Source organism: Vicugna pacos, chromosome 3 (assembly GCF_048564905.1).
Source record: "Vicugna pacos chromosome 3, VicPac4, whole genome shotgun sequence".
Taxonomy (NCBI): Eukaryota; Metazoa; Chordata; class Mammalia; order Artiodactyla; family Camelidae; genus Vicugna; species Vicugna pacos.
The window spans coordinates 98,818,307-98,838,801 of NC_132989.1; the positions used below are offsets into that span (position 1 = coordinate 98,818,307).

A 20,495-nucleotide genomic window follows, 5' to 3' on the forward strand; every position below is an offset into this window, starting at 1 on the left:
CCCCTCTTGGAATCCAGACATAGGTGGATGAAAGATGGGTAGACTAGGGTGAGAAGTGATGGAGACTCAAGACAGCTGCTGCAGCGGCTGGCTGGCCTCCACAGCCAGGAGAGTGCCCGGCCAAGCCAACACAGCTTCCTTTTCTACCATTGTCCTCATGCATCACTTCTCTTTTCAAATAGGCTTGCCTTGAGGTTGCTCTCTTTTGAGGTTATCATGAACCAAAACTGTCTTTCCTCTTCAGTCAAGAGGAAGAGGAAAGGCAGGAGGCAACTTTATAATTCCAGTTTGAAGATGATCACACACCTCACTACTGTGTTCTTTGGGAGTCTCAGATCAGAAAAGAACTGTCTAATTAGAGGAGCTTTAATCACACCCTCAGGGATAGTGTGGCCATGGTTTCATTTTACTCTGCTATATTGTGGAGTCTCCAGATGGCCAGTTCTGTATTTTAATAAGTGGAACCCTGGGTCCCCTGCAGCCCCTTCAGCAAGGCTGCACACGCCGCAGACACGTCCTTTTCAATGATGAAAGCATGAGTTTAAGTGATCTCTGTCTTGTCTACCCCAACCACAGTTGTTGGTATGTAAATTATTATCTTTTGATAGCATTGTTTAAACCTCATGGTTCAAGTTTTCTTTTGCTCTGTTGCAAAGAGCATTCTTACCATTGTAAGAGAATGATCACTGAGAAACCGTGTTCTTTCTGAATTTACCATTTTGAAAATGACAGCACTGATAGAGAATAAATAAATGATCTCTCTTGCCCTTTGACTTTTGGCCTCTGCTGCTTGTGCTGAGAGTCTCTTGCTGTGTGTCTGATCTTTTTGCTGATGCAGAGTCGACCCCAAAGTTTCTGTTCCGAAAGAGCCCCCTAGCCTTGGTGGCCGAGGCTGGAAGCTGCTTGGCTACTAGTGTCTGGTAGCTCCGGCCGTGCACAGCCTGGGAGCGGTACCGAAGAGGATGCTTCAGACAAATTTAACTCAACAGAAATTTATTCAGTGCCTTTTGAGTTTGAGACAGTTTGTTAGCATTTTAAGGAAATCCAAAGGCAAGTAGGACAAAGCTCTCACTCACCAGGAGGTGTGACTCCCTGAGGTGGGTGCCATAAACGTAAATAACTTAATATAAGGGAGACTGCAAAGTGCTTCAGTGAAAGTCAAAACTAAAACATACACACCAGACTGCTGTGGGGCCAAGGAGAGCTGTGGTGGTTGTTTAGGCATTATAGGTCAGTTATATACTGTGCTCTTGAATAATTGAGTTCACTTGAAACGATTTGCCCTCTCCCCTGTTTGTTTCTTAGTTTGCTATTATAAAGTGGGATGCAGTAGTCTCTGTTGCTTGGAAGTGTTTGTATATCTTTGAAATGAACATTATCAAGTGTTACTGGTTGTATCTCCCAAGCAAGCTTGCTCAGAATTTTAGGCTTGAAAAAAAGAAAAGCCAGCATGCTAGTGGGTTATCTGGGGAATGTGTGTCTGACACTGGAAGTGCAGGAGCAGGACCGGTCGGGGAGAGGGCCGAGAGGAGAGGCTCTTGGTGGAATTCTTCTCCTGGTCCCTCTGAAAACACCTTCTCCTGGTCCTGCCCCTCCTGCAGTACAATTAGTACCGCATTCTGCCGGGCCTCCCTTCAGATGCCACTGTAGGCAGCCATCTTGCTATTTCTGGAGCAGTTTCTCTAGTTCTGAGCTGTAACCTGCTTGAAAGCTTTCTGTGACATCTTGTCAGCTACTGAATAGGTCTGAGTGTCCTCACCTGGGGATCCCAGCCCCCATGACTTGGCCCCAGGTCACTTTTCTAGGCAGATCACTCTTCCCTGCATCTGTCCTAATAGACTTAAGGTGCTGTCAAGTGGACCCTCTCCCTTCCCTGAATGCCACGGTCATTGGACAGATACCTGTGAAATATCCTGTAACCCTGTAACATCCTGCCCAGATCCCCTGGGCATTTGTTTTATGGTTCATGTTCTATTTCTCCCACGCACTATAATTGTGTTGTAGTCTGATTTTTTTTTCTTTTTTACTGTGAGCATTTTGAAGGTCTTTGGTCCTACCCCACCTTTTTTTTCCTTTTTGAACTAGTGCCTTTCATAAAGCAGGGGCTCTGTAAATAAGTGTTAAAGGAAAGAATGTCATTCATGACATTACTTTCATTCCAGGTTATTTACCTGTTGACTAGAAATAGGGAAATGGGGGCATTAGGAAGGGCGATGGTCAGAGCCATCAGCAAAGGGTTAAATGACTGGTTACTGTCTTAACACATTGATCGCCCACTGTGGATGGGGTGTCCCTGAAGAAACACAGCTGTTACCCAGATTTGGGTGATGCGGTGATCAATGTGTTAATCTGATTTGGGGTCAGCTAGGATTTACAAAAAGGCATGAAGTTTTAAAAATAAAAAAATAAGAATCTGTCTACCTATCAAAACTACAAAATAATTAACTTTTTGATGGCATCATTTCAAGTGAGTGTGCCACCCATAATTTTAAAAAGTGTCACAACTTACCGACATAAATCTCAGCTGTATGGTTATATTAAACTCATGAAAATTGTAATGAACTGTTACCAACAGAGAAGATCTCTGAAGGACTAGGCATTTGGTGGCATTCAGGTAATCCATGTTATCATTGTCAGTAAGACCTTTGGCAAAGAGGGCCAGAAGACTGTAAATGTGAGAGCATATAGCAGCCTTGTTTTGTTTTGTTTTGTTTTGTTCTGATTGGTAGAATCATTACTAGATATAATGTGTGAGAATCTATTGGACCAACGAGAAACACATATGGACTGCTTAATATCTGTTATTTAAGGAGATGGTAGGTTCAAAGTACATTTTCAATCAGTTATACATAAGTATTTTGTCTTTAAAACACAGTAACAGCTTGTATGAATATATGTGAATTCTACTGAGTGAATCCACTGATTAAATGCTTCAGGTTAAATCCTAGAGATACTTAACTTGGGATCCATGGGTCCAGTTGGGTCTGAGATCTAGCAGCTCTCCTCCTCCCAAGTGTTCAGGTAGAGATAATGAATAGAAGGAATTCCTGAGTTGGTTGGAAACTTCAACTGGCCTGCAAGGTCCCTTCTAGCTCTGCTCCACCTGTTGCCACTTGAGGCTTGGAATGAATGCAGAAGTGAGAAAATGTTGTCTATCCCTTTAGTCTAGCAGTTACCCTTGGACTTGGCCCATCCTGTGGTGGTTTTCTCGGGAGTAAATGACAACTTACAGTAATTACTGTTACAGGGAGACTGTTGTATTACTAAGTGCTTTGAATTCCTCAGACCAAATGTGCTGTATAAATGTTACAGTTAATCTAGATTTCGTAATGCCTCTGTTGATTCAGTTCTTAAAAACAAATGGAATGTTTACTGCTCAGTAAACATCTCATCTTGGAGCTTGCTAGTATTTAAACAGGGGGTAATTAAAGAATGTATAAACAATAGAAGAAGGAACAAAAAATTTGCTACTGCAGTCAACAGGGACCAGCACCTCCCTCTGTCCACTTTTCCAGATAAACCACTGGGTTGGGACTTGTCCAGTGTAATAATAAACTAAAGTGGTATTTAATCCCTATTTTTGTTTGTGGCTTATTGCCAGAGTTTAGTCATAGTGTAGATACAGAAAAACATATGCTGGATAGAGGCAAATTATTTAATGGATAGCAGACTTACTATTGAATAAACCTGTTTAGAACTGTGACCTTGTATTTTAACACACTGAATAATAGTCTACCTTTGTGGTTATTAAAATCCTAGACATAGTTCCTGTCTCCCTGAAAGTTTATAAAAGAAATTAAAATTTATACCAGTATGATTTCAGTCAAAATAGTATGTGACTCAAAGCAGCTACTATTCTTTGACTAGTTGTGTTATTATTCTTCAGTTAAGCATTGGACAGCCCAAATACGGTTTGGCTCTACCTCAGACCCCTGCCAGGGTTTCTTTCCTTCCACGTTAAGTAGATTTTCCTGTATAGTACCTTGAGCTATTGGGAAGAAAATAAAGTCTTTCCCACAGAAAATGCTTTTTTATTTTACTGGCTTGTGGGAAGGAATAGGATAATACTAAGTTCTTTCATTTTAAAAACTCCCCCTTTCTTTTGTAGTTTCTATCATCTTGCAGGACAACAGCCTATTAGGTTTCATGAAGTTAAATTAGCAAGAGTACTTAGAGGTTAACGTCATCTCATCATTAAATAGTGCCTCTCTTTCTTGGTGCTTTCTTCAAGAAAGATGACAGATGCTTCTGGAGTTCTGCTGTATCTGACGGAAAGCAAAATCACAATACGGATTAGCTTCTATAAGATTTTTGTTTTCACATGTAGTAGTTTATATTCTACCATGGAACTTTTTAGTCACTCTTGGCTAGTGGACTAACAACAGCAACAAAAAATGTCTTAAAATCTAGTATGTATTTGGTAAGAATAATAAAAGAACATTTTAGGACCTAATGCTTATTTTCTTTCTTTCTTCCTTCTTCCCTTCTTCTTCTTCTTCTTCTTTTTCTTCTTCTTCCTCTTCCTCCTCCTCTTCTTCTTCGTAAACTGTTAGTAGGTTGTGCATTCACTGGCATAGCAATAAATTATTTTCTCTTGCTATTTTTTTTCATTTCCCATTATTGGTTATTAACTGCTTGCCAGAATGCCTTTTTCACATAAATTGAACTAAGAGTTCAGAATCGCTTCTTTATTTATTGCTCAGATATTTCCAGTTTTCTCCTATTACATTTATTTTTCTTCTAAATTCCAAAATATGGAGTAATGGTAGACCAGAAGAATAAACCTACATGTGAAATATGTGAAATAAAGCAAAATGAACTCAAATTACCAAGCAGTTGATTTGGTAGCTGAGTCATTTAATTTGCAAATGTTTTCTATTTTCTACATATACTGAAACTTTAGGGAAAATTTAAATATGGAAACTGTACTGGTACAATGAAACAAAGAACAATGCAGGTAGTATATAATTTTGTCATAAATTGAGTGATAAACATTTAAGTCACGTGGATGGTGGGGTTTAGCCAGCATTCCCGAGAGCTCCCGGAGTGAGGGCAGGCCTCCCAGCTGACCTTAAGAACAAGAGATCTGAGAGGGGAACACAGGAGGGAGAAGGAATGGCGTACGTCTGGGTCAGTGTGGAGGCTGGTCCACTTGGAGTTCTAAATTGCTGTTGAACAGAGATAAAATGGGTTGGTACGGTGGGACTAGATAAAGAATAACCTTCAGAGCCAGACAGATTTAGACCTGATGGTCAGCTGTGGGATTTCTTGAGAAGATGAGAGTTGGAGTCAGGGAGGTGAGCTCTAGTCGGGCCCAGGCTGCCCTTTGACCTCTTTGCTCAGGTCCCAGGGGCTTGAGTGCCCTCCTTCGCTCCTCACCATTGTCACCATCCTTTCTGGCTTCCTGCCGTTACATATCCCCTGGCCCTCATATTTTCTTTTTGTGGCTAGGACTCAGCAAGCACCCAGCCTCTTCTTTTGTGTGGCTTTAGACTCCTCGTGTCAGAGTCAGGTTTGTCTCCACTTCACAGAGCTGGCCCTTCCGTGGCCTCAGCGATTTCCTCGTGATGTCAGGGCTCTCTTCTTATCTTGCTGAATCTATTTCTTTATTGAAGCATATTCTTCTCTTTGGCTAGAGGCTAATGCTGGCTGCCTCTTCCTCCCACTCCCCTAGCCAGTCCTTCTCTATTGCAGGCTTCCCTTCTGCTTGACTTTGACCATGACCTTTCCCTGGGCTCAATTCTGGACCCCTTTTCTAGCTGCATTCTCTCCCTGAGTAATGCCATCCAATTCAGCACCTGGAATCCTGTCTCCATATTGACCACTCCTGAAGATTTGTTACCATCGTCATCTTTGCCTGTGAAGAATAGGTTAATATAGCCAGTGTTTTGCCAGAGCTCTCCATTGGGGTGTTTTATAAACATTTCACAGTTAACATGTCTAAAATGCAACTGTTGCTTCTTCCCACACCTGTTCTGGGTCTTCCCCTGGCAGTAACTGGCATCACTTTTCACTCAGCAGCATGAGCTAAAATCTGGACTTTGGCCTTCATTCTTTTCTACTGGTTAGCTTCCCACTGCCAATTATCAGCAACTCTTTTCTGCTGTATCTTTAAAATGTCTCCCGAATCTGCTACTGCTCCCCTCTTCCACCTTCAGCTCTCCAGCCTAAACTTCCTTCGTGTTCCGTTGAGACCACGCACACCAGATGGGAGAAACAGCCTTGGAGATGTGCATTCATCATATAATGAAGATGTAAATAAAATGTGATCTCCACACTGAGAGGGGAGGTGTTGATTTTGATGAGGGACTCAGGTGGGGATTCATCGGGAGCTGACATTTTGCTAGACCTTGAGGATTGAGTAGGTTTTCAGTGTAGTTCAGTGCCCAAGGAGAGCAGCAGGCCCCCCAGGGTGGTGGAGAGCTGGACCTGAGCAGAGGCACCAGATGTTTTAGGGGATGCCCTTCTCAGAGAGGACCAGGCAGTTTTAGAACAGAAGCCTGCACATAGGTGGGAGAGGATGATGAGACTGAAGAGGTAGGCTGGGCTGATTTTGAAGGGATTTAGATGCTAGAGGTTACATTTAGAGTTTGGAGTGTGCACCATGGGAAGCTAGAACATCATACCAAAGCTGATTTTCCCTTGTTCTCTCCCTGAGAATGCATTCTCCTTTCTCTCGTCCATTTGATAGCAGTGTGGAAAGATTCAGTTGTTAGAGTGATATCTCCTGGCCTTAAATCTGACTCCGGGGCATGGAGCCCCAGGGTGGAAAGCCTGAACCCCATAGTATGAGGAAATGCTACCCACTAGCCCCGTTCCCACCAGGCAGCCCCTGTACCTCCCGCTAAGGCCATTTGTGCTGCTGATTATGAGGAGTAAGGTAGGGTGTTTTGATTACTGAAGGAGCTAACCCTCAGTGTCCTTTTCTCTGAGAAGAGAGGGAGAGAATGGAAATGTGTGCTATTTTAAGGGATCTTTTTAATTCTCCTGTAGGATTAATCACAATGAGCGGTTGGAGTTCCTGGGTGATGCTGTTGTTGAATTTCTGACCAGGTAAGTCTGCTTTTCTGCTGTTCCCCAGTAATTGCATTTTATAGTTAACATACTTCATACATTGCCTTCTTTGTAATTAGCCAAATAAGGCCTTGAAACACCATGTTTTTGGTCTCATCTGTAGAGCTTAAAAGCCACATGTCTGTGGCTCTTGCCCTGATAACTTGCACTCACTGATGCTGTAACGAGCAAGATTACAAGATGAAAGGCTAGTGTCTCTGTCTTGTCAAGTTTATGTTCAAGTTGCTACAGCCACGAGAGATCAGCTTGTCTTGGTCTCGATGCTTCAGAGCTTATATTCAATTTGTAGAGAAAGGGATGATATTTTAAAATGTCATTTCATTTTCTAGGATTTGTCTTTGAGCCCTTTCTCACTCTTTTTGAACTCAAGGGAAGTAAAGCTTACAAGAATTTTAATGACCAGATTTTGGTGTGTGTGTGTATTTGTATGTTTTCTCCCCAGAGGTGTTTTGGGGTCCTCAATTTGGAGGTAAGGGGAGGAAAGTACATTTCGTTTTTTCAGTAGTTTCAAAATTTCTCTTTTAAAGGGAGACGACACATGTTTCTCTTGAAACCTTTTTGAGCTATTTTTATTCTCTTTAGGTCATTTCTTTTCCCAAGAAGGAAATAATAAGGCAAAGGGGCTGTATTCTAAGCTTGTTCCCACTGGACACAACAGGACCGAATACAATAGGATCAACAGTGGATGTTAGAAACCAGTGTGAGAGTTAGGAGAGCGCAGTTACTGTTGTGACCTGAACTGGTTTCCCGTTGGCCTTCGTCCCAGTTCCCATAATTTCCTGATCAGCCCCGTTAGGCTTATCCTTAGGGCACAGCCCTGGTTCTTTCTGTCTTTGTGAGGACTGTGCCACCACGGCTGCCCTGCTTTTCAGGGGCCCTCGTAACCGCCCCAGGCAGAGCTCTGTGTCCAGGCTCAGTTGTCAGGTGTTAGATAGGTTTGCCCTCAGTGTGTGCAGACTGCTCAGGTCTTTGTTGTCATCATATTTCAGAGAAATCTTTTAACAGAAACAAATGTGCACACATGAGTAAATGGTGTTTCTTGGGCTTTAGCACATTCACATTTTCCGTGCTTACTATTTCACTTTCAAAGACTTTTCATCAAACCCTTCAGTTTAGTTCAATTCAGCTGGTATATGTTGCCCAGATAGTATGTGCCAGGCCTGTTCTGGGGACTCTAAACCACCGACAGAATGCTGTGATGTGTATTTGTGTATGTGCCTTTTTTTTTTTTCTTTTGCAGTGTCCATTTGTACTACTTGTTTCCCAGTCTGGAAGAGGGAGGACTAGCAACCTATCGGACTGCCATCGTTCAGAACCAGCACCTCGCCATGCTGGCGAAGGTATATCAGATCTCTGGAGCAGTTGTAGTGCAGTCTGACTTTCTCTCCTTCAGTCCATGCATGATTTTGCATTTGAATTAGTAACTCTTTAGGGTGTATTAAGGGTTTAATATTTTATAGACGAAGAAGGATTTTTTTTTTGTTTGAATTTTAAGGATTCAGGCTTATTAGTTCTGTTACCTTAGTGAGTTTCACCAGCAGCTAATGAACTCCACGGCGAGGTAACTTGATAACAGAAGAGGAAAAATTTGACAGATGTACGTGAACAGACTTGAACATTTGGGGGAAAGGAACAGAGCAAAAGAAATGAAATATTTTGTATTTTCCCTTTGTGTAATATGTCTGTATTACAATTGTTTCTAATTTACTTTAACAAGCCAAATTACAGCTTTGAATAGAATACTCCAGGCCATTGATATCCACAGGGGATGCTTTACAGATCTTTGAGAATCGCCCCAAATCACAAATCCTATTAATTAAGATTTAGGATTTAGGCTGACTTAGCTGGATGACTAACAGAACCTTTTCTGGATTTAGATTTGTGGTAGGTACGCTACTCACATGACCTCATTTGCTGCTCCTCTCTCTGTGCAGTGTCTCATTATAGTAAATCATAGCAGATAGAAATGGGCGCTTGCATCGGCTGTCAGGATACCAGTCCACCCCAGTCCTCTTAACAGCAGGGGGACCATGGACTAACTGTTACTCTCTTTCCCAAACCTCTGCTTTTTCATCTGTAAAATGGTGATGGTGTTAGCACCTGCCACACAGGATGGTTAAGTGCATGGCATGATGCCTATTCATAGTAATCACATAAACATATGAATAAATTAGCAGGAATTAGTTGTTTTTATTGCTGCTTCCACTTATAAATTTTATTTATAAATCACTACATTTTGTAGACCTGTGGGTTTATTCAGTAGTAGGGGGAACTGTGGGTGTTAAATTCCCAAACATCAGTGATTCACTAAAAAAGCTTTTGTGATTTTTGCTTTGAGTAATTTCTGTTTTTTTCTTCATTTTGATATAAATGTTGGAATTTGGTAGAAAAGACTAGATAAAACCCATTGAAGTTTTATGACTAACTTCTTAACTTGAGCTTGCCAAGATATTAATTACATTCAAAATGTGGTTAATTTTATCCCAGGGTTTCTGTGTTAGCAAAACTGCACTGCTCTATTTTATGTAATGTCTTCGTCATAGCTACAGTGGTAGGTTTTGACCCAGCTTTGATGACCTTTGAGAACATGAATAATGATACCTGAAGCAAAAACTATAGGCAACAGATGTGCTAACTTGGTTTTAGCAGCCTCACAATGAATGAAATTCCACAAGTTTATATAAAACTGTTTCAATGTTTAGTTGATTTAATTGTCAAGATGCTTCCTGATTGTTCACAGAAATATCCAATAGGTAGATTATTATTAATGAGTAGATTGTCAGCTTGCCCCCATCATTGTTTTCCTTTCAGTTTCAGATAAAATGGAATTGAACGATTATTTTTCAAACAATTGTAGGGAGGATATTTACAAAATGTAGGAAACTACCATAGGATGAAAATGGAAGCTGTTACATAACATACTGGGTGCTGGCCAGAGCTGTGAGTTATGATGGCGGCGGCCAGTTTCTCCCCTCAGGGGTTTCTCTGTGATCTTCCTCTACCCCAAACCCTGACGTTCCCATAGTACTCAACACCCATCTGTTCCTGCAGAAGGCAGTGGTGATCTTGCCCTTCTTCTGTCTAGACCAGTGGCTCTTAACCATTTGGGAGGAGGGTACTTGATGGAGGAGGATTACTGACTCCTTTGGGAAGCTAATGAAAGATCTAAGTCAGCTCTCCAGAAAATGAGCATTTTAATACATGCACAGTTGAAAAGCACTCTCCTTTTTAAAAGTTCCACTAATTCCTACATGAACAAATAATATGAGAAGTTAAACAATTCATAGCATTCCAGATAGTTGTTTATAATATAAAAATATGGCTTGCAGTCTGCTCTCAAGCAGGGCTCCAGAGATAGCAAACAATTGGATTTTCCCAGTGAAGTTGTGAAACATGAAATTTACATATTTCTAGTATGAACTCTTGTGCTTGGGGATCAATTTTTTTTAAAATGAGGTACTTTCTGCTGTTGTATTTGTGGTAGTCAAAACTCTCATTTGAGTTTATTTTATACTCATGAATTTCTAGCAATACAAAATACTGATAGCATATATGTCTTGTTTTTATTGTCTCTTTTTCCAGTGGATATGAGTTTTTTTTAAACATACATACTGAAGCATACAAAATCTGAGTCTCTTATCTGAGGGTGAGTGAGACTCATATTATCCTAGGTTGTTCATTGACTTGTGGCTTGTTCCACATTATGTGTCATGTTATTGTTTTTATTGAATTGAATTACATGGTAGTGGAAAGAGATTTATTGCATGCTTATGCAATGTTGTATCTTTCTTCTTTTATGGAAAGAATTATGATTTCCATTTATTCAATCTCTGATGTTTTTATAAAAATCATTCATACTGTATCTAGTTCTAAAAGGACTTGAATTGATTTGTATATTATAATACAATAGGACAAGAAATAAGTAGGTACTGAACTCAAAATAAAGAGAAAAATGGATAAGACATTAAAATGAAGCCAGAGGTAAAGTTAGTATATGTAGATAATATTTGTTAAGAACTACACAATTTCTGGAACTGGGCCACAAATTTCTCTCTAAACTTGTCTGAGGCTGAATAAAAAAATAAAACATAATTCATTACAAACAATATTCCCAGAGCTCTTAAGATAATTCCAACCTATTGCTCAGAAGATCTCACTGAGGCTCAGAAGATCTCACTGAGCCTCAGAAAGATGAGTATGGAAACCTCATAAAGGGGATATAAATACAAAGATATAGGGCTTCTCAAATCCTTATTAAACAAAAAAAGATTTACCTAGAGATATAAGACATTTTTAAGTCTTCTGAGGGTTCCTCATTTACTCTACTACATAAAAATCTATTACATATGGTACAAACACCATCGGTACTGCATAACTGGTGTCAAAGAGGTTAACTTTGGGTTGAGTTTGTATCTCCCTAGACATACTGGGTGAACCCAAGGGCATGGTCTTATAGCAGAGTCCTAGTCCAGCTTAGGCTAATGTCTGTTCTGAACTTGCAACTGGACCACTCAGATCTGATCAGTTCTGAACCCACGTGAACCATCAGAGTTCATAGAAGCTTGCTTGGGGAAAAGTTGAAGTTTGTCCGAGCTGAACCATATGTAAGGACTCGTAGTGATGGTAGACTAAACTTTCTTGATATACTGACATAAGGCCCTTTAATTTGTAACCATAACCCCTAGGTGATGCTCTTATTACAGTTATGATTTTACCAATTTTTTTCTTACTTTTTGTCATTTTGAATTTTGTAGAAACTTGAACTGGATCGATTTATGCTTTATGCTCATGGACCCGACCTTTGCAGAGAATCAGACCTTCGACATGCAATGGCTAATTGTTTTGAAGCATTAATAGGTAATTTCTCTTTTTATAATCTAGTTCTTTGTATGTCTAAAATGGAGAGTGCATAAAATTCAATGTGGAGACTTGGGACATAATGAAGTCCCCAGTGTAACAGCCACCTCCTCGTACAGTGGCTGTTGTTCCCCCAGAGCAGCGGCCACACTTCCCTCTCTTGCATTCCTTGTGCTGGGCGGAAATGGAGTCTCATGTCACACGCATATGAAGTACATGCTGAACTGAATTGAAGTGAGTTAATACGGAGTGGAGACGGAGTACTTGCCAGATTTGATTCAGGATCGCATACATACATAAACAGTTGCTCGAGAGGCCCTAGTACTGTTTTTGATCACGTTTTAAACTGTTCACAAGACTTTCGGACTGAAACGTCTTAAAGACACTGCACACTGAGGATCCCAGGGCCTGGGCCCGTATAGCCAGCATTTACTCACTTGAAACAGGACTGGTGCCGACTCTTTACTTCCTCGCTCAGGTACTTTACTTCCCTGGTTTCTTTTTTACTGTAACCTGAATATAACTACTTGTTTGTACGGGAAAGTTAGGAAGAGTTAATTAACTGGTGATTGCATTGTAAAGAACTGTTACAGTAGATTGACAATTCCTTGATTTTTTTAGGTAAGTGATTGAGTACATTTTATTCTTCAAAGGCCTTTTGTTCTTCCTTATCAATTTTACCCACTTCCTTTGGAAATGAATATAAAAGCTTCCCATTATAGTTTTGTGCTGATGAGGGTAGCAAGAGAAAGTTTAATAATTATCCAGTCTTTTCACAGCTATGTCTGTTTTGCACAAATATGTCTATTTTCAGAGGGTTTTTGTCACATGAAATTACTGTGCTCTGTACACATAATATTTCTGACAGTGTTACAGTTGGCTCCACAGCCAGGCAGACATGATCCGGTTTCCTCTCGCATCGTTGACCGGCCCTTTGTCTTTGCCAAGTTGTTGAATCTCTTTGCGCCTCAGTTTCCCCATCTGTGACATAGAGATGGTGTCAGTTACCTCACAGAGTTGTTGGAAAGAACTTTATAGCTGATCCTGGCCTCAACAAAGCCAGAGCAAAGTTCCATTACCTTTCAGCCTCCCCCCAATCACCCATTCTGGGCCTTAGTCCTATAAATTTTTCCTGACACCCTCTTACTGAGGTGCCCTGGAAGGTGAAGATAAGAATGTGAAAATGCTTTGCACGGGGCCTGGGGCATGAGTGACCCCAAAGTCCCTACTAGTATTACTTTCATCACCATTATTGTTACTATTATTACTATAGCTATTGATGAATAATGAATGTCTTTAGCCATCAACAGCCCTGGTGACTGTGTCTTAAAATTTCACATGGAAAATAGCCTTTCTGAAGACAGATGTTAAAATATGATTTCAAGAATTCCCCTACTCCAGGGTTGTTTGATACCCAGTTAAAATGTTACTGTAGTATTTACTGGTTATGATTAATGGTGAATGTGTGTACAGTGCTTCATTATTTCAAAAATTTTAACTAATTTTTTCAAATTATGGATAAAGTTTGTCCTGATTTTTAATTGCAGAAGCCTTCATTGATCTGAACTCAGATTTTATCTATAGTCTGAAATATAAACTATGAATATAGAAAATAAAACATAACATTTTCATCAAGCATTTGTGCATAGTAATTCCCTTGGTAACAGTTCATACCCACATCCTTCATGGTAGTTCATACTTGGCCTCTTTTTCTTACCATATTAGATTTATATTTTAGTAAATTGAATTTTGTATTTCAGTGTAACTTACAGTACAAAGCATAGCTAAAAGACGGCAGATGCTGCTATTAAAACAATTGCTTCTGATCGGGTCGATTTTTTCCATGAGTGGGTTTTGGCTTGCCTTTTTGCTTTTTGCAGAGGTATGTAGTTTTCTCTGAATATTGATGCAGGCTTCCTTTTGGCATTTGCTTTTTTCCAGGAGCTGTCTACTTGGAGGGAAGCCTGGAGGAAGCCAAACAGTTATTTGGACGCTTGCTCTTTAATGATCCGGTATTGATCTTGACTCATTTGATTTTTCTGTTACATATGATTCCAGAAGATCTTATATCAATTAGTCTTTGTATCTTAAAGAGCATGTAAAAGGCACAAAACCCCCAAATCTACCATAGATGATAGACTTCAAGCTCTGTCACAGATGGGAAAGTTCTGTGGACATTTACACTAGGAGTTTATCTTCTACCTGAAGCCCTGTCTTTTCCTCATGGTCACTTGTAAATTACATATGAATGCAAATATTGTGGGACTTTGCTTTATTTTGAAGGACCTTGAAATTAATTATGATTTTATATTTTATAATCATTGGATCCCTACCCCATGCAGGATTAGTTGAAGCTACAGCCTTTTGGCTTTTCTGTTTATGATTTGTTTTTATGTAAATTATGTAGACTAGATAAATGTGTGTTTATTTTAGAAAGTCAGTTCATAGGGAGTTTCTGATAGAGCTATGAGTAAAGAGTGTGGAAGTACTTTTTTTAAAGCAAATTATTGTTTAAGAAAAAATGATAAATTCTAAAATAGTTTCTGTTGTTACTAAAGTCTTAAGCTATTAATATTGCCAGAGCTACCTTTTTAGTCCTGTGTGTAATAGAGTATACTAGATGCTTTTTTGTACCAAAACAAGTCAATTTAACATTTAAAGGGAGAGGCAACTCTGTATCCCAAATTGAAATGTCATTATAATTGAATGAAATAGCCCTTGTGGAGCAATAAAGAACACAGGAAGCCAGTGTTTTAAGCCTTTGTGAAACCTTCAGCTTAAGTGGCTGTCAGATGTTATTACTGTATTCTTTAGGATAGTTTAAAAAAAGAATCAATAGTTTTGAAAAATGGGACCTAGACAATGTTCATATGTGAAGATTTGATTTTCTTTTACACTTTTTTATAGAGATAGGTGATGATTTTATATTTGTGAATTTCCTTCTGATGGGAACATTATCTACAGATATTCTGTGTCTCCCATTTTGTCCTACACCTATAAGCAAGTGTGCATCTTGATTTATATGTGGAGCAGATGCGTTTTAAGTCTCATTCTCAAATCTTAAAATATCTTTGTTCTGGCCTTTTGGCAATTTCAACAACCTCTTTACTTTGTTTTCTCCTTCCAGCCTTGCCTTGGTGTGCCCCCTCGCCCCTTAACTTGTCCCCCACCTCCAGCTCCTCCTGTTCCTTTCTCCCATCTTACCTGCGTCCCCCATCGCCTCCGTGTTCCTATTTTCCTGGATTATAAACAGCACTGCGCCTGGTATTCTGAATTGCATCAGTTTTGTTTAGATTCTGTATTCTCTTTAAACTGCTTCTCTCCCACCTGTCTACTTAGCAGGCTTATCTTATATTCCCACAATACTGGCATGTGCAGTGCTTAACAAATGTTTGCTAAAGGAATGAAATGAATAAATGGCTAAATGAAAAAGCAGAATCTGAACATCATCTTACCAGTGGGATGGCTAAGGTTCAGAATTTGTTTAGCGTGTCGTTTGTGAAACTGGACAGGGCTTAGTAATATATGGTCTTTCCACTTCAGCGTTTTTGGACATTCTAACTCATCTGACATCTCCATATTGGTTTACATCTCTTAGCAGTAGTATGTGAGAGTGTTGACCAGCCATTGTGCTTTTTCTTGAGTGATGGTACTTTAAAAGTCCGGCTGTCCAAAGACAGCCGGAGACAGGTTGTAGGCCCATGTGGTCAGGTTACTGGCTCCATGCATGGAGCTGGGGTGGGGGTCAGGGGCATTCACAACAGGGAGAGGGACTCCTTTCTCAGGCCTGGGCTGTGCTGACTGGTTCTTGGTGGGTTGACTTGTCTGAGGCAAGATTAAAAAGAAGCAAGGGATTAATTTGGGATTGGGGTGCTATCAGGAGCCGAGAGGCAATTTAGCAATTGAGTGTCCCTGGTAATCTTTGTTCAGGGGTAAGACATAGCATAGCAGGTCAGAGGGCAACACTGGCAGGAAAGCAATTGTCCCTCAAAGAGAGGGTCGTACTGGATTTTACAGCTGCTGTAAGACCTTGAGGAAAACGCTGTTTCCTGTTAGCTCTGCAGGCTTTATCTGTGTCGATCTCTCAGCCCTGTTAACAGCAGGGCTGTTTTTCTTTCTTAGCCTGAACTGCTTTTTACTCTTTCAGCAGCAGGCAGATTTTGCCAGTTCTGTGGTTCTGTGTTTTTGGGTTACGTGACCCTTTGAGGCTTACCCAGTACGTTTGGAGCCATTGTTTCCATTTGACCATCCAGTGACCTTCTTAGGAAGATAAGGAGCGATTCCTGTGTAATCCCTCCTGGTCTCCCACCCCGACCCCTTTTTGTCTTCACACATCTGTCCCAGTTTCTCTGACCCAGCCTTTTTTCTGGAGCTCCAAAAATTGAAAAAGGGGTTTCAAGTTGCCTCTGGGCAGCTTCACAGGGGTGTTCCACGGACACCTAACTTCAGCAGGTTTAGTATTTAAATATTCCTCCTCCTCCATTTTCATGATCTAAACCAGAAACCTGAGGCTCTTCTTTTGTCCCTGAGCTCCTTTCTCCCCATCTCCATGCAGTTGTCAGCTTCTATCAGGCAGGTCCCTCTTGTCTCCTGAGTTGGCTTTCTCTTGACCATCCTACTGTTTTCATGTTTGACCTCGGCTCTCACCTGGAATAATTAACCTGCTGCTCTCGTCCATCATTCATGTTTACTGCTGTCTTCTTTTTATGCACATATTTGATGATGGTCTTTCTGGCTTAAGAATCTTTGGTTTCTCTTCTTCTTGCCAAACTCTGTATTACACAACATAGCATTTAGTAGTTCTCATAATCTGACTCCCACCTATTTTTTCCATCTCCTTTTCACTTCCTCTTTGTGCCATTCTAGGAATTACCTTTTTTAAATTTTTAAGTTAAAAAAATGTTTTTTAGGTTCACAGCAAATTGGAGAGAAATGTACTGACATTTCCTGTGTACCCCTTGCCCCCACCTGTGCACAACGCCTTCATTTCTAACATCCCCTAGCAGTGGCACGTTTGGTACAGTTAATGAATGACATATCATAATCACCCAAAGTTCATAGTTTGCAGGGGGGCTCACTCTCAGTGTTGTGCATTCCATGAATTCAGACAAGCATGTAATGACATCCATCTACCGTTAGAGTACCATCCATTTTCACTGCCCTAAAATCCTTTGTGCGCTGCCCATTAGGAGTTATCCTTTTGTGTGTACTTTGAGACCTATTATTTCTGTACTTATGGTGTCCTGCTTTTGATTCCCTCCCTCTGCCGATTTACTGAATCCCTCCTGTTCTTCAGTATACAGCTGAAGGGTCACCTCCTCGCTGAAGCTTGATCTGACACCCAAGCAGTTTTTCTAGCATTTGGTATATATATGTTACTATTATAGAACTTAGCACATTTTATGAAATTATACTTATTTACCTTCGTTTCTCCCCTCTAGGCTCCTTTGAGGACAGGGATAGTGTCTTATTCATCTTAGTAAGCTAATACATAACAGGTATTCAATAAAAATATGCTGCATGAACAAATGTCCCAACAGTCAGTGAACATTTTCCAGAAGAGCAAACTGAAGATAAAAGCTTTACCTAAGATCCTTGGGCTAATAGAGCTGAGATTCCAATCAAGATGTTTTCCAGGTTATTTTCTCTGACACCAGATGCAGCAGACCCTTATCTCACTGTGTAGGTAGATTAAAGGCAGTAGATGCCATTGAAGTAGGCTAGTTGTGAGGTTTTAAGCTGTCACACCAAGATGGTTGGCAGTAGACATCATAGGAGAAATCAGTGTTTTTGAGTGAATAACACATAGTAGGAAGGAGAAAGATCGAGAAGTCCCTGAGAATTCTGAGCTTTGGAGGTTAGAGTTGGTCAGAAGAGATCATTATTTATTGTTACTGTTGCTGTCACCATTATTAATAGAGGCGTATTCTGTGTACCAGCATTGGGTTTAATGCTCTGAGTGCATTGCTCATTGAGGCATCAGAAAACACTTTGAAGTAGGTAGTGTAATTATCTTTGTCTTACGCTTGAGAAGGCTACGCTCAGAGAGGTTAAGTAATTTCCCAACATGGAATCGGGATCGAACGCAGGCAGCGTGCAGCCTTTCCTAACACCATACTCCCTAGTGTAATGTGAACAGTGAGAATTTTTATTTGGTCATTTAGGTATGAGGTAAAAGATGCCCATTAAGGCACTTAGAGTTATGGACTTGTAGCTTGGATGAGAGGTCAGACTTCAGCAGAGAACGAGTAATTTAAACCGAGGGGGCAGTTAAAGCAATGGGAGTAGTGGGGCTCTCTGGAGGAGCAGGTAATGCATAGGTCAGGCAGGGGGCTGAAGTTTGGTAAATGTCCATTGCAGATGTAGCAGGAAGAAAAAAAGCATTGAGAGAGCAACAGAAAGTTGCAGGAAGGGCATGACATTCGGTGTTATTCAGCTATAGAGAATTCAAGGGAAAGGTTATTGAATTGGTGAAGAGAAGTCCGTTAAAATGCCTTAAAAGAACATTTTGATATTTAAGCTTTTTTTTTTTTAACATATTGGGAAATAAAGAAAGACACCTAAGTGTATTTTATTAAGCTGCAGGTTGTACCAAAATATCAGGTATTTTATTTCACTTTGTCATCATCTGTGCCACAAGTGTGATAAACTTTCCCATACTTCTCCCCTCCAAAAATTAAAAAAATTATTTTTCCCTCTTTTAAAAATTTTGTTATTTATCTCGAAAACCTATTATTGAGGCCAGAAAGCAGATTCAGCCAGAGGCTCCCTAGAGTCTAAAACTGAAGGAAGCACTTTAATCCTGAGGAAGGTCTAATTATAACTGCCTCCAGATTTAACTCAATGAATAAAATAACATATTAAGATTTTCCACAAAATTTATTCTTTCCCTTATTTCAAGTAAACATTTGTAATGACCCACAGTAAAAGGGTGATCTCACAAATCTAAGAGTTTAGCACGCACTATATGGGATGTTTTCTACGCCATTTTGAAACTGCTCTATGATAATGAATTAGTGCCTAAAATAAACAACCATTTGAGATGCATTTTAATTACAAAAGGCACAGCTGATGCACATTTCTGGGAAATGGTAAACTAAAAAATGTAATTAAAACAACAGCTTAATCCAGTGTATTAGGTTAAGCAAATGTGTAACTTAGTTTTAAAAGGTGTCTTTGACTCCTGGGGGTGGGGGTGGCTCTCTTCCCCCCCAGCTTAACAGGCTAATTGGAGTCACTTCAGGCAGTTTAGGTGGTGAATACACTTTAAAAAAATTAGTTTGCCAGCACTATTGAATTTGCAATAAGTGGAGTCAGCATCTGAAATAGTTCAGTATTTCACATAATGGCATTATATTTAGTACTCTAGAGTGTGTTAAATGACTCCCTCTGGCATTAAAGGCATCACTCCATCTTCTAGGATCTGCGTGAAGTCTGGCTTAATTATCCTCTCCACCCACTCCAGGTAAGTGTGACCTTCCTGTCTGCAGTGAGCTTTATAACTCTGGGGGTGATGCTTCAGTTTGCCTTTTGTCCCCTCCTGCTTTTATTCTTTGATTCCCTTCAGTGGCATTTTGACTTTAAGCTGGGGTATCAGGATTAGAAAATTTTGGAACAAATGGTAAAGGAACCTATGCATTGCATTTTTGTGGTCTAGGGTGCAGCAGGGGAAGCACTGGGAGTCGCCTTGCCTCCCAAGGCAGGTAGAACCACTTGTGTGGCTATGGTTTGATCCCCTCTCTCCCCCTAACAGTGATAGTCAAAGCACAATATGGTGACTCCGGTATTATAGGGGTAATAATATGGAGGCAAGTCTGGGCTTATTACAAAGTAGAACAGATACTAAATTAACATTGCTAAATTGTAACCTAATTTGGATCTTAGAAATTGAAGGCTTTGACTCTGATTGCATAAAACATTGTAGATTAAAATTTTAGTACAGTATAATGACTTTTTATTCAAGATTTTGGAGTTTAAAAGAGCTACATGTGGTGAAGCTCTTTCCCCCAGTTGGTTTAAAATTCTTACCATTCTTTGCTTTTATTTCCCTTTTACCTTGGAGATATACATATATATACATGTATGTGTATACTTATATATACATATTTTTATATATGTAGATTATATATAATAATAATCACATATATTAGTGTATATGTAGATTATATATAATAATAATTGCTCAATTCTCGTTAATGGCTTTATAGTAATTAGTGACACTAATTCAGAGTACTTTAAAAACATTTTATTGATAAGAACTTGCCCAAAGTTCCTGAAAATGTTCATTTTAATTATACTTTTCATGTTTGCTTTCTGACCATGGTTAAAGGCTCACTGTTATGTGGGACACCTGCCTAGTGGTATAATAATCTCCAATGTAAGCTGTATCCAGTTTTAATGATGTTCATTTGCCAAAATAGGTTGGTCCCTAGAAAACACACAGCAGTCAAGTTACTCAGTGAGGTGGTTCTCAAAATGTGGTCCCCAGACTAGCAGCATGTGTGCTACCTGTGAACTTATCAGAAAGGCAAATTCTCGGTCCCTCCTTCAGGGTACTGAATCAG

The 20,495-nt window shown here is 40.0% G+C and overlaps 1 protein-coding gene across 7 annotated transcripts in view; it reads left to right on the plus strand.

The window, feature by feature from the left end:
- DROSHA (drosha ribonuclease III) overlaps positions 1-20,495 on the plus strand; it is a 104,467-nt gene that overhangs the window by 64,949 nt on the left and 19,023 nt on the right. For all 7 annotated transcript variants that reach the window (XM_072958817.1, XM_072958818.1, XM_072958820.1 and 4 more), the window contains 5 exons: positions 6,994-7,053; positions 8,315-8,414; positions 11,829-11,931; positions 13,873-13,943; positions 19,352-19,396. In XM_072958817.1, coding sequence (XP_072814918.1) covers positions 6,994-7,053; positions 8,315-8,414; positions 11,829-11,931; positions 13,873-13,943; positions 19,352-19,396 — 379 coding nt within the window. The remainder of the gene's footprint in view (positions 1-6,993; positions 7,054-8,314; positions 8,415-11,828; positions 11,932-13,872; positions 13,944-19,351; positions 19,397-20,495) is intronic.